This window comes from Phoca vitulina, unplaced genomic scaffold, assembly GCF_004348235.1.
Source record: "Phoca vitulina isolate PV1807 unplaced genomic scaffold, GSC_HSeal_1.0 scaffold2, whole genome shotgun sequence".
Classification (NCBI taxonomy): Eukaryota; Metazoa; Chordata; class Mammalia; order Carnivora; family Phocidae; genus Phoca; species Phoca vitulina.
The window spans coordinates 79,302,428-79,320,578 of NW_022589705.1; the positions used below are offsets into that span (position 1 = coordinate 79,302,428).

General features: G+C 49.6%; 2 protein-coding genes and 1 pseudogene across 17 annotated transcripts in view; 2 read left to right on the plus strand and 1 right to left on the minus strand.

Moving 5' to 3' along the window:
- Window positions 1-3,840, minus strand: part of PTPRU (protein tyrosine phosphatase receptor type U) — a 77,665-nt gene extending 73,825 nt beyond the window's left edge. For all 9 annotated transcript variants that reach the window (XM_032389556.1, XM_032389547.1, XM_032389540.1 and 6 more), the window contains exon 1: window positions 3,647-3,840. In XM_032389556.1, the coding sequence (XP_032245447.1) occupies window positions 3,647-3,719 (73 nt within the window). In that variant the 5' untranslated portion in view covers window positions 3,720-3,840. The remainder of the gene's footprint in view (window positions 1-3,646) is intronic.
- Window positions 3,841-10,588: 6,748 nt separating this feature from the next.
- Window positions 10,589-18,151, plus strand: part of MECR (mitochondrial trans-2-enoyl-CoA reductase) — a 34,413-nt gene continuing 26,850 nt past the window's right edge. For 6 of the 8 annotated variants that reach the window (XR_004297632.1, XM_032389621.1, XM_032389593.1 and 3 more), the window contains exon 1: window positions 10,589-10,803. Coding sequence is in view for 5 of the 8 variants with exons in the window: in XM_032389621.1 (XP_032245512.1) it covers window positions 10,628-10,803 (176 nt within the window). In the remaining 3 variants the exon portion in view is untranslated. Of the gene's footprint in view, window positions 10,804-17,592; window positions 17,819-18,151 lie in introns of all 8 variants that reach the window. The other 2 variants (XM_032389639.1, XM_032389648.1) reach the window with 1 other exon arrangement.
- LOC116626874 lies at window positions 12,741-12,849 on the plus strand (annotated as a pseudogene).

The window sequence follows — 18,151 nt, forward strand, 5'->3', positions numbered from 1 at the left end:
ACACCCACCACCCCCGCGCCCTGGACCGTGTCCCCCGGCGTCCGGGGGGGGGGGGGGGGGGGGGGGGGACAGGGTTGGAGACAGAGCTGGAAGCTGTGGGGGAGGGGATGACAGGCAAGAGCCCGCTCCCTTCAGTCTCCACCAGGGACTCAACCTCCCCAACTCACAGCTCCCAGATGACTCTGTACGTGGCCTTTTCACACACAACACCCCCACTCCCCCGGCAGAATTTTCCAGATTCCTGGAGGGAAAACCGAATTCTTTAATCCCTACTTTCAATGGAGTCAGTGCGCCCCCATCTGGCTTCTCCAGCTCAGAACTTGACCCACTGGACCTCATTCATTCTTTCTTGCCACATTTATTCAGCAGCGGTGGGCCAGGACTTGTACCTGACACTAAGGATTCAGAAGTGACCTAAATACTCTGTCCTCATAGAGCTCATGGTCTGTAAGGGAGAAAGGACCAATAAACTGTAATTAAAATAATTACAATGCTATGAAAAAATCCAATCAACCCCCACTCTCCCTTCTGGAGCTAGAACAGGGCAGTAACCAAGGAAGGCTTCAGGGAGGAGGTGATGCCTAAGCTGATACCTGAAGGAAGAACAGGAGTTCACCAGGAGAAAAGGTGGAATTAGAGAGTTCTGGGGAGAAAGCACAGCTTGGAGGACAGAAGGGGGCTGCGGGAGGAAGGGGGGCACAAGGCACCCCTAGGAACTCTAGCTAAGCCAGCCGGGCATGAAAAGGCACCCCACAAGTCTAGCTTAGCAGATGGAAGGATGGCAGCATGCCTCAAGCAAGCAGGTGTCTGCCCTGAATTCTCTCTGACACTTGAGTTGGGCAGGGGACCTCCAAGGAGCTCAGCATCCCCCACCCTGGCCACTCTCACCACCTCCTGCTGAGTCTCCTCCCCCGGCCCCAGGGAGAAGGGCCAGCTGCTCAGACAAGCCTTTGTTGCCCAACCTGAAACCACTGGGCAGCCTCTCCCTCATTCCTGTTGTCCACAACCCTAGCAACCAAAAGGACAAAATGAGCTAGAACACAGAGGAATACGTTATTGCCAGATTTGCATGACTGCAAGACATCACACACCCACCCTTGGTGGGGCAGGGGACTCAGGAAGCATTCAGGGAGCCGGACTGATTTTACCCGGGTTGAGGGCCAGGATTGATCGTACCCCTTCTACAAAGCATTTATTTATGAATGAAGCCCCAAAGGTAATAGCTACAAGGGTGCCAGGAACTTTAGAAGTGAAGTGACTTGCCCAAGGTCACAAGGACAGCAAGTGGCAGAGGTAGAATTTGAACCCAGGTCCCCCTGGCTTCAAATCACACTTTCTGGGGCTCTTTGTAACAGTCCTCACAATGATCTTTTGTTCCCCGGCACTCACAGATAGAGCCTTACTTTACAATCTACCAAATACTATGCACCATTATTATGATGCCCACAAGGCATATGAGGAAACCGAGACCCCAACAATGGAAGTAACTTGCTCAGGGTCTCACTCCATCCCAAACCTCAGTTCTTGACAGTCTCCCCCCTGCCGGCAAGAGGTGAAGCACAGGAGGGTTCTTGGAATCAAGGGCGGGGGCGAGGGGGGGAGAATAGTTTGATCTCAGGGTGGGGGAGGGGGCAAAGTTGCTGGGGGAAGGGTTGAGGGGTAGAGGAAGCCAGGCCCCAGCTCCCAGCCAACTGCAGGAACGACTGCGGGGGCAAGAGGAGCTCTGCCCCAGAGGCCCGAAGGGGCGGCGGGGCAGCGAACTCGACTCCGGGGAGGCCAGTTCTCGGAGGCCGGCGGCCAGGAGGAGTCTCTCCGGGGCCGAGGTGGCCCGGCACGTGCCTTGGCTCTGATCTCTGCTTGGGGCGTCTCCCCGTTACTCAGCGCCCTGGGTACCAGGCTGGAGCCACCCAAACGGTGGGGATTGAGAGGATGAGGCCGCGGGAGGGGACCGGGCCACCCCTGCCCCAGGGGACGGGTCGGGCACAACTCCGCCGGAGGGGGCCGCAGTCTGGCAGCCCAGGCCCCAGGGAAGGATGTGGGGGGGGAGGGGAGTCAGACACACGCACGCAGCCGACACACGGTCCACAGCACACACGGACACACAGACACAAGCTCCGGGTACGCACACTCAGATACGCGAACACACACACACACACACACACACAGCACGATCACACAGCAGACAGAAACACGGAGACACACGGACACACTCACACACACCGCGGTCCCAGCCGGCAGGGAGGCCGCACAAAGTTGCGGAGTCGACCGAGGGAGTGTCCCGGGAGACCCCGGTGTCGGCGGCGCCTCCTGCCCGCCACGGGAGGGGGCGCCGTCCCGCGGCCGAGGGCCAGGCCCTGCCCGCGCCCGGACGTCGCAGCCCCGCCCGGCCACAGCGCCGCCGCGCCCCCCCGCCCCGGACTCCACCTCCACCGCCCGCCCGGTGCAGCCACGGCCGAGCCCCGCAGGAGCGCCCGCCCGCCGGCCCCGGCGCGCCCCGCGGCCCCCGGCGACGGCCTGCCGCGCTCGGCCCTCCCCGCCACCCGCCCGGGCGCCCCGCGGCCCCGGCGCCGCCTCGGAGCAGCCGGCCGCCAGCGCCGCGCAGAACTTGCGAAACAACAAACAGCCCGACATGTCGGAGTCGGCGGCCGCGGGGCCCCCTTCCTCCCTCCCGAGCCTCAGGCCCGGCCCGGCCCGACCCGGGAGAGGAGGGGGCGCCGCCGCGACAACTTGTTCCGGGCCCGCGCGCCACACACGCACACACGCGGGGCGCACACACACACACACACACACACACACACATCCTGATACCGCCCCTTCGGGCGGCCCCGGGCCCCGGGCACACACTCGGCCACCGCCCAGGCGCGCACCACACTCGCAACATTCCTGGACACGCAGCCAGCACGCACGGACACACTCACACACTCACATCCGCTCCAGACACGCTCCTACACACGCATTCCCGGCACACTTGGCATTCACTCGGACCCACGCAACCCCCGGCGGCGCACACCACCAACCCCAGACACTCCCACACGTACACATCGCGCACACAGCGCACGGACACACACGTTCCGGACCCGTTCCCACGCCTTCACACACGTACACGAACCTCACAAGCACACACACCACACACGCGTTCCCCGATCCACACGCGGGCAGAATCCACAGAGCACTCCCGGTCCACGCATAACACAAACACACAGCACATTCGCGGACACACAACAGGCAGCACTCCCTGCCACGATATACAAAATGCAAACAAATGCAACACATTCGCAGACATAACTCCGGCCACACAAGCAAACTCAGATGCACACACACACAACCTACTTGGCCGCACAAACACTACACACTGGCAGGCGCACAAGACAGTGCACACCCAATGCCTCGATGCACACAACATTCACCCAACACACTCGTAGACACACAACACACACAGCACCTTTTCATGCACACATAACTCACGGACACAACACTCGCAAACACACAACATCCTGAGCACCCGATCGCACAGCCAACACTCAGACACACTCAGGGAGCAAGCTCCGAGCGCTCGGTCACCTAACACTTAACACTTTCTTGAGAGCTACGCCACCGGCCCCGGGGGCTCCGCGGGGCAAGCTTGGTCGGACCGACGCACGCTTACCTGCCGGAGTCTCGGTCTCAGGCGCGCAGAGCTGGAAGGTGAGCGCCAGGACCAGAGCCTGGGCGCGGACCATGGTGCGCCGCCGCCTGCCCCGGGGCCCGGCGCAGGGGGTGCCGCCGCCAGAACCCGAGGCAAGCCCAGCCCGAGGCGAGCCAGAGCCGGAGCGAAGCGGCGCTGCGCGGAGCGGGACTGGCGCCGAGTCCAGAGCGGGAGCCCAAGCAAGCGGGGCGCTGACGTCAGGCCCGGCCGCGGGTTCCGCGGTCTCGCGGCGCCCCCTGCTGGCAGCCGCGCGCGCTGCAGCTGGTCCGATCTTCGACCGCCCGGGCGCGCCCCTCCCCCACTCCTGCACACACCTCTAGGGGGTCCCGGGCCGGGCCATGAGGCCCACCGGCCTCTACACTCACCAAGCGCCGACATTCTCAAGCCAGCACGCTCGCTGCTCACACTTAGCTCTGGCACAGCGCTCTCGGGGACAGAAGACCCAAAGACACCCTGCTTCTCTGTCCTCTTTGATGCTTGAATCCCCTCCTACCTAGACCCCTCCAAATGCACATTCATGCATACCTCCAAGGACAGAGTGCTCATCACCTAACAAAACCAGATGGTTGGGTCTTTGGAAACGCTGGCTTTCAAAGTTGCTCAAAATATTCCTTTATTATCCTTTTAATATCCATAGGATCTGTAGTGATGTCCCCTCTTTCATTTCTGCTATTAGTAATTTATGTCCTCTCTCCTTTTCTTAGCCTGATGAGAGGCTTATTGATTTATTGATCTTTTCAAAGAATCAGCTTTTGGTGGAGATGATTTTTCTCTTCTGATTTCCTGTTTTCAATTCCACTGATTTCTGCTCTAATTTTTTCTTTCTTCTGTTTCCTTTGGATTTAATTTGCTCTCCTTTTTCTAGTTTCCTAAGGTGGAAGCTTAGCTGATTGATTTTAGATCTTTCTTCCTTTCTAATATATTCATTTAGTGCTATAAATTTCCCTCTAAGCACTGCTTTTGCTGCATCCCATAAATTTCTATAAGTTGTGTTTTCATTTTCATTAAGTTTAAAATGTTTTTTTATTTCTCGACATTTCTTCTTTGATCTATGTGTTATTTTTTAAGACTTATTTATTTATTTACTTATTTGAGAGAGAGAGGGTGCACTTGCAGGGGCGAAGGACAGAGGGAGAGGAAGGGAGAGAATCCCAAGCAGACTCCACACTGAGCGCAGAGCCTAATGAAGGGCTTGATCTCACAACCCTAAAATCATGATCTGAGCCAAAACCAAGAGTCAGACACTCAACCAACTGAGCCATCCAGGTGCCCCTGATCCATGTGTTATTTAATCTCCAAGGCATCTGGGGTTTTCCAGCTACCTTTCTGTTATTGATTTCTAGTTTAATTCCACTGTGGTCTGAGGGCAAGCATTGTATGAGTTCTGGTCTTTTAAAGTTAAGATGTGTTTTATGGCCCAGAATGTTGTCTATCTTGGTGACTATCCCACATGAGTTTGAGAGGAATGTGTATTCTGCTGTTGTTGGATGGCATAGTCTATGCATGTCTATGATTGATGGTGTTGTTGAGTTCAACTATGTCCCTACTGATTTTCTGCCCGCTGATTCTGTCCATTTCTGACAGAGCAGTGTTGAAATCTCTAACTATGGATAGTGAATTCATCTATTTCTCCTTACAATGCTGGCTTTTAGAAAATTATTCCTTTTCATGCCACGAAGTCTGCCTCCATCACTAATTCTCCTTGGTCCTTGTCTACCTCTGGCTACACAGGTTAAGTATATTTGGGCCTCTACCCAGTACAGGCCCTTGTACAATGATGTCAAACTTGCTGTCCATTACTATGTCCAGACATCTTCTATGTGCTTTACCCACATGGACTCATCCTCACCACTATTATTTATTACTCCCATTACACAGTTGAGGAAATTGAGGTACAGAGAGGTGACTTTTCCAAGGTTGTGCATTAGTATGTAGTGGCATCAGTTGAATCAAGGCCATCTGGCTTAACTTGAATGGAGGCTGAGATCTGCCTCCCATCTGGAGCAAATTAACAAATCCCAGATAGTGATTCATTTATTCGTTTATTCGTTTATACAATTCCTATAAGCCAAGGTGGAAATATAAAACAAAAATTCCTACCCTCATAGAGCTTACATTCCAGTGGGAAAACAAGAACAATAAACAGCCATACAAGCAACTTCTCTGGTACATGAGATAGTGATAAACCACTGCTTCTGGTATTTGGGACAGAGATATACCAGAGAAATGGAGGGAGAAAGAGTGAGGGGGGGAAGAGATTATTGCAGTTTTATTTAATTTTCTTTTGTTTTGTTTTTTTTAAAGATTTTATTTATTTTTGCAAGAGAGAGAGAATGAGCATGAGCAGAGGGAGAAGCAGACTCCCCGCTGAGCAGGGAGCCCGATGTGGGACTCAATCCCAGGACCCTGGGATCATGACCTGAGCCAGAGGCAGACACTTAACCAACTGAGCCACCTAAGCGCCCGATTATTGCAGTTTTAAACAGAGCACCTACCATGTGACATATTCATTATTTTTCTCACCCACCCACCCAGAACATGGGCTCTCTAAGGGCAAGGATTCTGTCTTATATCCCAGAGCTTGGTGTCTAATGTGTAGTTGATGCTCAAAAAATACCTAATGGATAAATGAATGAATACAGACAGAGATGGTCTTTGCCCTCGCGAGGTTTACACTCTCAGGGAAAAGACCAACAGCAAACATGCAAAATATGTCATCACAATCCAAGATGTGCAGTCTAAAGAAAATGGAAGGAATGTTGTGATAAATAATTAGGGGGGATCCTGAGTTAAGGAGATCCGAGAGGGATTTCCTGAGTAAAGGATGTGGTAGTATTTGAGCTGGGACCTGAAGTAAAAGAAGGAGCCAGCAAATCCGTGGGGAGGGACACTGTGGCCAGAGGGGACAGCCTGTGCAAAAGCAGAAGTTGGTGCATTTGAGGAACAGCCAGGCCAGGGTGGCTGGAATGGAGTGGGGAGGAAGGGGAGCCAGATTCAGCTGGAGAGGCAGGCAGGATCTGTGGGGCTTACAGGGCATTATGGGGCTTTGGGTTAAACCCTAAGAGCAGTAAGAAACTATTGGAGCCTTAAACAGAAGAGTAAAATCACTTTTTTTTTTTAAGTCTTCAGATGAGCCAAGTGGAGAACAGACTGTGGAATCAGAGGGACCCAGGGGCAGATGGGTCTAACTCGTAGGCAGTGACACTGGCCAGAGCCTAGGAGTTCAAGGTCTGTGTAGGCCCTCCCTGTGCACTGCCTCCACTGCAGGCTGGCTCCTCACTGAGGGTGGCACAAGTGAGGTTGGCCTGGGCCTGGAGGAGGCAGGGCGGAAGGCTTCTGAGCTCTTGGTCCTCTCTCTTGTGAGCCCTGATGGGCAACATGCTGAGCTGGGGAAGTGGCCAAGGAGACAGGCAAGAACCAGAGGCAGAGAATTAGAGCGAGAAGTCAGAAGCCAGAAAAAGGTGATGGGGAAGAAACAGACAGATGCTGGAGAGGGAAGAGACAAGAAGGACCAGCTAGAACAAGAAAGTCAAGGAGAGAAATCCAGTGAATAGAAGAAACAACCAAGGGTGATCCTGTTTGCAGAGGACTCTTGTGAGAGCTTCGTGACAGGAGTTTACCATTGATTCTATTTTCTTGTATGTGGACACTGAGGCTCAGAAAGTATGCGGCACTTGTCCACTTATCCACAAAACTAGTAAATGGTGGGCCCAGGATTTAAACTTAGACCTGGCCAACTCCACAACCCTCTTGCTCTTCGTGCAGGATAAGACTACAGGGCAGAGACTGTCATGGAGGGAGAAGGAGAACACAAGCAACAGGTGGACAGATGGACAGAGAACATTCTGCTTCACTTGAAAAAGATCACAGACTTCTAGAAGCCTTGAGTGGCCTGGTCTGACCTGCCCAAATCTAGGGGTAAAGGAGACAGCACCACAGACAGGGCCAGGCCGTGAGGAAATTCAATTACTTTCAACTCATGGAATATTTATGACATCTACCCTGGGCCAGGCCCCATATTGGGTGCTGGTGTCATGGAGATGTGCCAAACATGACCCACTTTTGCCCAGAAGGGGAAGTGGACACATAAATAAATAAGGGACTGTGTCCTAAGGGCCATAACACCAATTCAGAGAAAACACAAAGGCAGCAAAGGTTGACTCAGCCTAGGGAGTTGGAAGACAACATCAAAGAAATGACATCTGAACCTGGAGTTTCCCAGGTAGGCAAGTCCGGAAGAGCACTTCACGCAGAAGCAACCTGAATGAAGGCACAAGACATGGATTTGCTCAGAGGGGTGGGTATCAGGTGCTGTTGGATCATGGGCTACACATGGGCTCTTACAGCAGGAGATAAAAACAGTGTAGGATGCAGAGTGCAGAGGGTAATGAAAACTGGACTTGAACCCCTCAACCAGTAGTTCTCCAACAATGCCCCTGAGGAAACCTGGGTGCTCCTCAAGCTAAGCTGAGGGGTTCTGCCACTGAATTAAAACTATAGCCATCTTTTTCTAACTTGCAAGAAGGTAACTTAATTACATTGAATAGAATTTTCTTTGTTTTATGGTGCTTTTCCTCCATGCACTTTTAGCACAGGGCAGTTGTGTGAGAGAATAATAGAGTTAGTATAGAATCACAGTTTCATTTTGTTTTGTTTTTTTACAGTTTTAAGTTTAACATGTCAATAGTTCATGGTGTTCTACAAAGAACTGTGACTTCTGGATCTAAGTAATGGGGAGTCACAGAAGGACTTTAAGCAAGGAAAAGACAAAATCTGATCTTTCTGTTTTAAAAAAAAAATCATTCTGGAGGTGTCTGGCTGGTTTAGTCGGTAGAGCATGCGACTCTTGATCTCAAGGTTATAAGTTCCAGCCCCACGTTAGGTGTAGAGCTTGCTTAAAAATAAAATATTTAAAAAAAATCATTCTGGAGGCATGAGAAAGAAGGAAATAGGAGGGAAAGAGATGGGAGAGGATTTCAGCTAGGAAGAAGGCTGCTGACACAGTTGATGTCCTGGACTGAAAGTGGGGGCTATTGGGGTGAACAGGGGGATTAAGTCCAGCCTCCAGGAGGAAGACCTACTAGATGATTCTCCAGGCTTTCCAGCCAGGCTGTCCAGGGAATTCAGAGGAGCCAATTTGGTAGAGAAGGTAATGTCAACAGCCCAATGTCACCTAGAGAGTCTTCAGCAGAAGTAGATCTGTGAAAACAGAAGGTAAGCAAAACTGGGTATTTGTGTGTGTGTGTGTGTGTGTGTGCACACATGCACATGGGCACTCACATACAAGTGTGTGTGAATCTTTCCCCCATCATGGGACATCTACTTTCTCTAATAATAAGAACAAGTATAAACATTTTTCAGCACATAGTATGAACCAGACCCTAGTCTGGATGTTTTACATATGATATTTCCCATTTAATCATCACAATAACCTAATAACATTTATCAAATGCTTTCATGTGCCAAGCATTGTGCTAAATGCTTCAAGTGAATAATAGCTCACTTGATTTTCACAACAGCCTTGAAACAAATACTATTATTTCCTTCATTTTAAGGATAAGGAAATGGAGGCCCAGAGAGGCCAAGTGACTTGTCCAAAATCAAATGGCTGGAAAAATGGCAGAGCCAAGACTCAAAGCCAGTTTTGCCAAAATCCAACCACCTGCAGCTTTCGTCAGAGCACTTTGCTTTCTTCTCCTCAGAGAAAAGGCTTTGAGCTGGCAGTCTTTGGGTCAATAAAATCTAGAGAAAGGAACTCTTAATCTTCAAAGCCCTGACTCAGTGTTTGTCTAAGCCTGTTTCCTGGGCCACCTGCATCAGAATATTCTTGAAAGCTTGTAGGAATTATAGATTCCTGGACCTGTCCCCCAAATTCTAATTCAGTTGGCTTGAGATGGGACCTCAGGTGTTTATGCACACTGAAGATTTTGAGTGGGACACGCTCCAACAGCACCTCTTGCAAGAACCCCCATCTCCACCCCGGCTCCTTCCAGAGTAACTTTCTCCTTCAGACTCCAGCAGTGCCCTCTGTCCTACTCTACCAACTAGGGTTTTAGCTATGTTCATGTCTCACCTCCACTAAAAATATGATCTAGTGTCTTTACTGGGCTACATCTTCTTACAAAGCACTTCCATTGTCCTACTAAATCCCTTCTACAAAAAAAAATAAAAATAAAAATAAATAAATCCCTTCTAACACTGTAAGCATTTTGAGAGGGGGCCCTCCTCCTTGTGATCCCTCCTTTATATCTGAACACACTTAGCATTTTACAGTGTGCTCTTCTGTCCACAACATTATTCTATTGTTTCATCCAATCCTCACCACAATCTTGAAGGAGGTGTATTGTCCCCCGACTGTACCCATGAGAAAAGAGCCTGGGAGCTTCAGACACCAGCCCAAGGTGGCCAAGCTAGGAAGCAGCAGGACTAGGAGTTGAACCTAAATCCAAGCCCAGTACTCTTGCCTCCACATCAACTTAAATCTACTCTACTCAGTGGTAGGGAAGTAAACTTTACCTCCCTATGCTGTCACAGGATAGCAGGGAATAAATGAGGTGATGTCTTAAAAGGTCTGGCACAGTGAGCACTCAACGGTGGGGAGAAGAAAACACTAAGGTCAGCGAAGGGTAAATGACTTCCCCCAAATCAAATACCAAATCGCAGACTGTAGACACAAATCTAGGCCGGTCTCAGACGCTCCTACTCTGAGTCTCCGCGACTCCCTCGCGTACTTCCAACCCCTCATCTCACGCCCCGCCCCGCCCCGCCCCGCGCAGTCTCCCGAAGCGCCACCGCGCGGGCTCCGGAGGAAGGGGACGACCTTTTAAAAAAGAGCAAGGGGCGTGGTCACGCGACGGGGCGGGGCGGGAGGCGCGGCGCAGACGCGCAGACGCAGGCCGATGACGTAGGCGCGCTGTCGGTTCTGAGCTGTCTGGGGGAAGCATGTGGGGCTGCGGCGCGCTGCTGGGGGCGCGAGCCGGGTCGCGGCTGCGGTGCGAGCTGTTCCTCGCTTGGGACCGCGGCTGGTCTGCCGCCGCCCCCTACTCCGCATCTGCCGAGCCCTCCCGGGTCCGGGCGCTGGTCTATGGGCACCACGGGGACCCAGCCAAGGTCGTCGAGTAAGAGACGGCGCCGAAATGGGGGCAGGGGTTCCTGGAGGGGGTTAAGACGCGCTTTTGGAGAAGGGGGTCTGACAAAGGAGGGAGCGGGTAGAGGAAGAAGGCAGGGAATAATCGGACCCAAACTGAGCCCAGGGCGCATTGAGTAGCTCAGAAAGTCGGTCCTTCCAGGTAGTTGAAGGCCGGAGAGGCACAATTAATGACGGTAATAGTGGCTAACTTTTTTTTTTTTTTTGAGGTACAGTTGACATGCAGTATTATATTAGATTTAGGTGTACAACATGATGACTCGATATTTGTATATATTGCGAAATGATTGCCACAGTAAGTCCAGTTAGTATCTGTCACCATACATACAGAATTTTTTTTCTTTTGATGAGAACTTTCGAGATCTACTCTCTTAGCAACTCTCAAACATACAGTACAGTATTACTAACTGTAATTGCCAAGCTGTACGTTAGGTCCCCATGATTTGCTTATTTTATGACAGGAAGTTTGTACCTTTTGACTCCCTTCACCCATTTGGTGCCTATGTGACAGACACACACACACACACACCTGAGCACCAGTCTGTTCACACACACACACCTGAGCACCAGTCTGTTCTCTGTGTCTGTGAGGTTGGGTTTTTTTGTTGTTGTTGTTTAGATTACACATGGAAGTGAGATCATTCAGTATTGGTCTTTCTCTGACTTATTTAATGTATCATAATGCTCTCAGCGTCCATCCGTTGTCTCAAGTGGCAAGATTTCATTCTTTATTATGGCTGAATAATATTCCATTATTTTATATATCTAATATATAACATTATTATGGACATTATTCCACTACTTTATATATATACATGCCATTATACATGTGTATACCACATCTTTTTTATCCATTTATCCCTCAATGACTTTTACTGACCGGGTATTATGTGTCAGGCACATAATGGATGTGTCCAAATGGATGCTCTCATTTAATCGTCACTTTTGGGGAAGGTACTTGATTTAGCCCCATTTTGTCAGTAAGAAAACTGAGGTGTAAGAGGGGTAAAATCACTTGTCCAAGGTCACATAGCCAGTTAGTGGCAGAGTCGAAATTTAAACCGAGGTCTTACTGATTTGCCTGAGTTCCTAGGCTCTATTACTATTTTTTTTTTTTTAGAGTATTTTCTGAATGCTTTTATGTCCACTTGAATCTTCACTTCCCAGAAAGTAGGTGAGAGACCATTGTTTTCAGTTTGCAGAAGACAAGACAGGACTTGTCCAAAGTGATATAGCTAATAAGGATTAGAACAGGGACAGGAACCCATAGCTTCTACTCCTATCTCATGTGATTTCTTCTCTATCACACTATGTATGTGCCTTTAGCCAGTTAAAAAGAGTTTCTGTTTTGGAGCCTTACAGACCTAAGGTCTAATACAGACCCTACCTCTTAGTAGCTGTTTGATCTTAGACAAGTCACTCAGTCCCTCTGAGCCCTCATTACTTTTATGAATATGTTCTCCTAAAATTCTGTTGGATCTTAATCCATGATTTTTGCATGTGGTTGATAAAAACAGTATGTGAATTATCAGCCATTATAAAACTGCACATAAGTGACTATAACCATTCAGAAGGGCTAGTGGGGTCACTGTAATGAAGCTAAGGCAGAAGCACTGGTCTGGGAATCAGACCTGGAGTCCAGTCCTTACTCCATCCTAGCTCTGTGTGTTTGGCAGGTTACTGAAGTTCTTTGAGCCTCAGTTACATCATTATAAATGTGGACACAGTACAGGTATAGTTAATAGTGCTAAATAGCTGCGATCAATCTAATGCTCTCCACCAAAAAGCGCCTGCATACTCTCCTACAATCCCTTGTTTACAACTCTCTGATTCCCAGCAAATGGTTTGGTTGTTTTCCAAAGGATAGGCAAACGTGGAATTATTTTTATGGCCGAAATACAGGCCAGAGTGCTCTCTTCAGCAACACATATGCTAAAAGTAGAACGATACAAAGATTAGCATGGTCCCTGCTCACGCAAGGGATGACACGCAAATTCATGAGGCATTCCATATTTTTCCTTTAAAAAAAAATTCAAGCCAGATGTTTTGACAGCTGGAGGAGATAAGCCTCAGTTAAATTCAGGGTCATGCACTCACCCTAGCCACATCCACCATGAGAAAATATTGAGAAGACACATCAGTCAGTAACCCTTGTATGTTAATCATAGGTAATGATCACTGTGTCAGGAAGACCTGTCCCTGAGGACTGTGCTGTAATGAGTTGGTAAAGCTCTGACGAACACCGTTTTCCAGGAACACACCCCAAACAGGAATGATGTGGTGCCTCTCTCACAGGCTTCTACTTGGTTGGTAAAGGAACTGACACAAAACAAGTGCTCCAAAAATGTTAATTATGAATCTAATTTCTATAAGAAGTGTTTTGTTTTGTTTTGTTTTTTTATTGAGTTCTGTGGTGATGAGGATGGGACCCTTTGGAAAGGCCTGGGAAGGTTAGGCAGCTGAGTGCAGTTGCCTCCTGATTCGTTCCCTCCTCTTGGAGAGCCAGGGAATCTGGAACAGACTGGTCTGGTAGCAGATGCCACTTAGAGAAAAAAGAGAGCTCTCATCTCCTTGTGTGGAACCCTAGTAATTTCCCAGAAGTTCAAAACATGATACTTTCATGCAGTATTCCTCAACCTTGGCTTCACACCACGGTCACCTATGGCACTTTTACTCCATATTCCCAGATGCCTCCCCTGAGGTATTTAGTAGGTCTAGGATGGCCCTGAACATCTGTGTTTTTTTAAACTCCCCAAGTGATTCTGATGCCCTGACCGGGGTTGAGAACCACTGCCCTTGTGGATACAGACTGTTAGGCAGGAAGTAATTCTCCCTCTGCCCCAGAAGAGTGGCTTTCCCTTCTGACCCAGATTCAGGCAACTTGACTTATTCGTGTATGGACTGAAGCCAGAGGCTGGGATTCTCTTCTTTGTAGTCATGCCTTTGGAGGTTTAGGGTAATCACACTGTCACAGAAAGAATCAGGTGTCCTTTAAATATGCCGGTGACTGGGTGTGTGGGTCAGGTTACACCAGGCAGGGCCATGGAACCACTCAGAGCCTGAGCAGAGTGTTCCCCAAACTGGCAGAGTTTGTGGTGCTTGCACTGTGAAAAGCAGGGAGGAAACGAGGAACGGTCTGCTCGGGTCTGAGGGGTTGCAGAACTCCTCAGAATGAGACTTCCAGGGATCTCTGAATGTCCTTCTCTTCATTCCTGTTGGCCCCCAAACATTCCAGCTGGTCTATTAAGCCTTGTTGCCCCAGCCCCTAGAGCTTTTTTCTCTTCCCCCCCAAAATGAACTTGCCAAATAAGCACTTGGGCCTTTTTCATTTAAAGGTTTGAACTACTGCTCTAAATGAAGTAAGACTGCAGGAGAAAATGACAAACTTAGGAGAATTACAAACCCTAGAAATTTCAGAGGTCCCCATGCCCATACACCTTGTGCAGAGTTCTGGATTCTCTATCAGATAGTTCCTGGAAACTCCAATGTCCTCTTTCCTTTTGTTCCTGAAAGTCCCCTTTCAGAACTTTGCCATTCTCTGGGTCTTATGGTAAAGACAGCTTTCATTTACTGTGCCCCTACTATGTGGCAGGCATGGGGCTAAGTTCTCCACATATATTACGGAATTTAAAAATCACAAAAAATCCAGTTTGGTCATTATTATCCCCATTTTACAGATACGGGAACTGAGGCTTAAGAAGCTTGAAAGTCACTTGCCCAAGATCATACAACTAGGAAGTCCCTTCTTTAATAAAAGTCCTTGATATAGACCTGAAGAAACAATGACAATCATCTCAAATGTTTTTTTGAGAATGAGATGGCATATAAAATGGGGAAGAAGATAGGTCAGAAGAGAAGGGGAAATTATAAGCCATTCAGGTGACCCCAAATCTTTATCCTTCATAGGAAGGGCAGCCCCACCCTGGGGAAGCTGGTAGGAATGTTATTCTCTTTCTGATTCCCTTTTCAAGATCCTGAAGCCTTGATAAAATAACATCCTGGTCATCACGGCTTTCTCACCTGCATGCTGCTAGCACAAAATGAAATGAAGCTGTGAAACCCTTGGACAAACCCATTCTGTCTTAGCCAGATGGGGTTTGGGGGAGCAGGTAGTGAGGACCCAGGCTGTATGGGGTGTGAGTCCTCACTGTAGGACACTGTTTACTCTCAGGGGACTTCTTTTTCCGGTTGATGTCAGTGTTTACAACCAAAACTCTATGCAGGTGACTTGGTTTTTAAACCAGAATTGTGATGCTTGGGGGAAAAAACCAGGATTTTGGTTTGACACTCAGTTGAGAATTTGGATTTTGTTCATTTGTCTCCTAGAGCCCTTCATTATGGTCATTAGTTGAAGGAGGAGGGAACAGAACTCATTGATTTAGTAAGTTAGCCAGGAGTTATTCTTGGAGGGCCTACTATGTGCAAGGCAAGGCTGGGGATGCAAAGGTGAATAATCTGAGGTCTTTGCCCTTAAGGTACTCACACCTGAGCCCAGGAGATGGGTGACTATAGCCCAGTGAGACAAGTGCCATGTCAGGATATGTTTAGACTGCTGTGGACACCCAGAAGAGGGGTATCTAAACCCCTCAGAATAGTCAGAATGCCTTCTCTGAAGGCACAAGGTCTAGATTGAGTCCCCTAGAAGATCAGGTGGGCAGTATATGAGGAAAAGTGTAGAAGTGTTCCAAGCAGAGGCCCCTGCATGTGTAAAAGCCCAGAGGGAAGAGAAAACCTGTTGTGTCTGATTAGCGAATATTTATTGAGGGCCTACCATGCACTCAGTACGTGATCCTGAAGGAGGTGTCAGCTGCATCAGGCTCTGAGGGGACTAGCCTGAGATCACAGAACTCAGACTCAAGCTGGACTCCACATCCTGTAACACCTGTGTATTACCTTCCCTCTGGATTGCACACTAAGCTGTGACTTGAGGGCCAAAACCCTGAGGGTGATACTCTGAAGTATCGTACACCAGACAGGAGTTTCCCCTGTGTATGGAGTGTGGGAGGAGAGCTGCCCCCCCCACCAGTGCAACCCCAAGTTATTATGCTTGTCTGGCCCTCCTAGCAACTGCTGCAGTTCTCTGGTGCAGCTCCAGGCCTTCCCCATTCTGGAGGGGGTGACAAGGGAAGCAAAGATGCCATGAGGTTACTCTGTGGCTCAGGATGTGTCAGTGGGGACCCACCCGCAAGGGCACTGGCCTGGGTTCTGGTCCCCACTCTGCCACTCATTGTTAGAGTGAGGAGGTCACTCCAGTCTCCAGGCTTTTCAGTTATTCTTTGAGAAATGAAGGGGTTGACCAAGGTCAGCAGTGGTAAAGAGGGGCACACATGCTGTCTCTCCCCCCACCCCATCTTCTGTGGCAATGATAAACCATCAAGCTCCGTTTTCTATGTAACTCAAAACCTATACACCCCTTTAACCCATTCTCCCCAAGAGACACTTTTTCCTGCCAAGACAAAGTGAGGCCTTAACATCCTTCTCCACATAATCCTGCAGCCACGGGAATGGATATGAGACTGAATGCTCTTTCATCCAGCAGTTATCCAGCTCTGAGAGCTGTGAAACTGAGTAGACATTGGACTGCCTGCCTGCCGGTGGTGGCTCTAGCAAACTCCAGGAAGCAGTGCTGCGACTAGAAATCAGGGGTCCTGGATACAAAATTTGACCAAGGGCCCCCTTTGCTCCTGGTTGGTATCGTAATTAGCAGCCCGCCAGGCAGGGGATGCATGATCATCTTTGTACCTGTCGAAGAGACAAAAGCAGCTGCAGACAGGGACTCGATCCCCCTGCTGTGGCCCAGTCTTGTTCTTTAGATCAACAAGGTTAGGTCTCAGCAAACGAAGGAGCAGACTCTGCAGCTCCCTTCAGGCACATTTCCTGCTGTCAGCAGCTGCAGAATATTATAGGGCTTACAAGCTTACTGGCAATCTTAATTGAGAGAAAGTAGGGGATTGAGAAGGTAGAGAGAGGGTTTCTTTGCCAACCCTGTGTAGAAACTTCCAGAAGTTCCTCCAAGTCTCTAATTCCTTTCTGTTCAAAATGACTGTACTGAAGTGCCAGCAGTTCTGAATGATGAGAGGGCAAGATTACTTTGAGGCAGCGAAGCCAGAAGAGGCACAGGGAGGCAAGTGGGTATGCCTAGCACACCAAGAGACATGGAGTGTATGAGCTTGGCTCGGGGAAAGAGCTTTCCCTGAGAGCCCAGGACTCCTTTAAAAGCCCCCTGCTGCGGGGGTGAGCTGTTACAAAGCTGCGAGCCAAAGAGCTTCATTCTTCCGCAATTCCCAGTGTGCCCTGCTTATTAATTTATTAATCAGATCTCTGGACAATATACCCAGCACAGCAAGCATTTCAACAAACCACGGGACGCAGCTTGTTCGTGACCATGGGGATTGCAGACAGACTGGAGAGAGCCACGTAAGATGTAGGTTACCTTCACCCAGTGCCCTATGGTGGACACACATTCTTGGCTCTCTGTAATGAGCAGGGTGAGAAAGTCTCTGTGGCCCATGGCAGTCTCTCCCTGCTTATTCTTCCTGCTCAAAATGATATTGATCAATTTGAGGTGATTGAGTAGAAGATGCAAGATAAGTACAAATGGTGGCTAATTAAATGCAGAAGGCGGGAAAGAGATCTTCGCAGAGCTGGCCAGTGCCTGCCTTACATAGCAAATAGAATTGAGCCAGTCCCCAGAGTACTGGCCTCTTTTTCCCCCATCTCAAAAGGCTCTTTCTTCTGCCCGCTTTTGTCTCTCTTGTAGTTCATATGGCATCACAGGTGTACAGCCTTGGCCTCAAAGGAGCCATTGTGACCTTATCCAGTCTGGGATCTGTTGAGTGAAGACGGTGGCATCCCTCCGAGTTGCATGGCGCCATTACCCTCACAGGGGAAGGCCGTGAACAGTCCCGGGGAAGTGACTTGAGATCTAGCCAGACTGTGTTTGGGTGCCTCATTTGCACTCCAGAACACAGCCACCGGTTCCTTTGGTGAGTTTTTTAAAAAAAGAAAGGAAGAAATTGCTATCATTACACCAGAGGTCCAACTCCTGGAATTCAGACTTGGCCCCCGTTTTCCTTCCTGTCTCGGCAGAATGGTATCCTTGACGACGCCGTTAGAACTATGTGCAGGAACAGCAGTGTCTGTGGTGTTAATGGCATTCCACGGGGCAGGCTGGGGCTGGTCTCCCTGGTGAGATGCAGCTGGACCAACACACCTCCCGCCGGGCAAGCAGCATGTGTCAGGGCTGCCCCTGCCCTCGCCCACCTGTGTTTGCAGCTTCAGCTCTCTGTCTCCTAGACCCTCGTCCCTGCCCTGCTCTC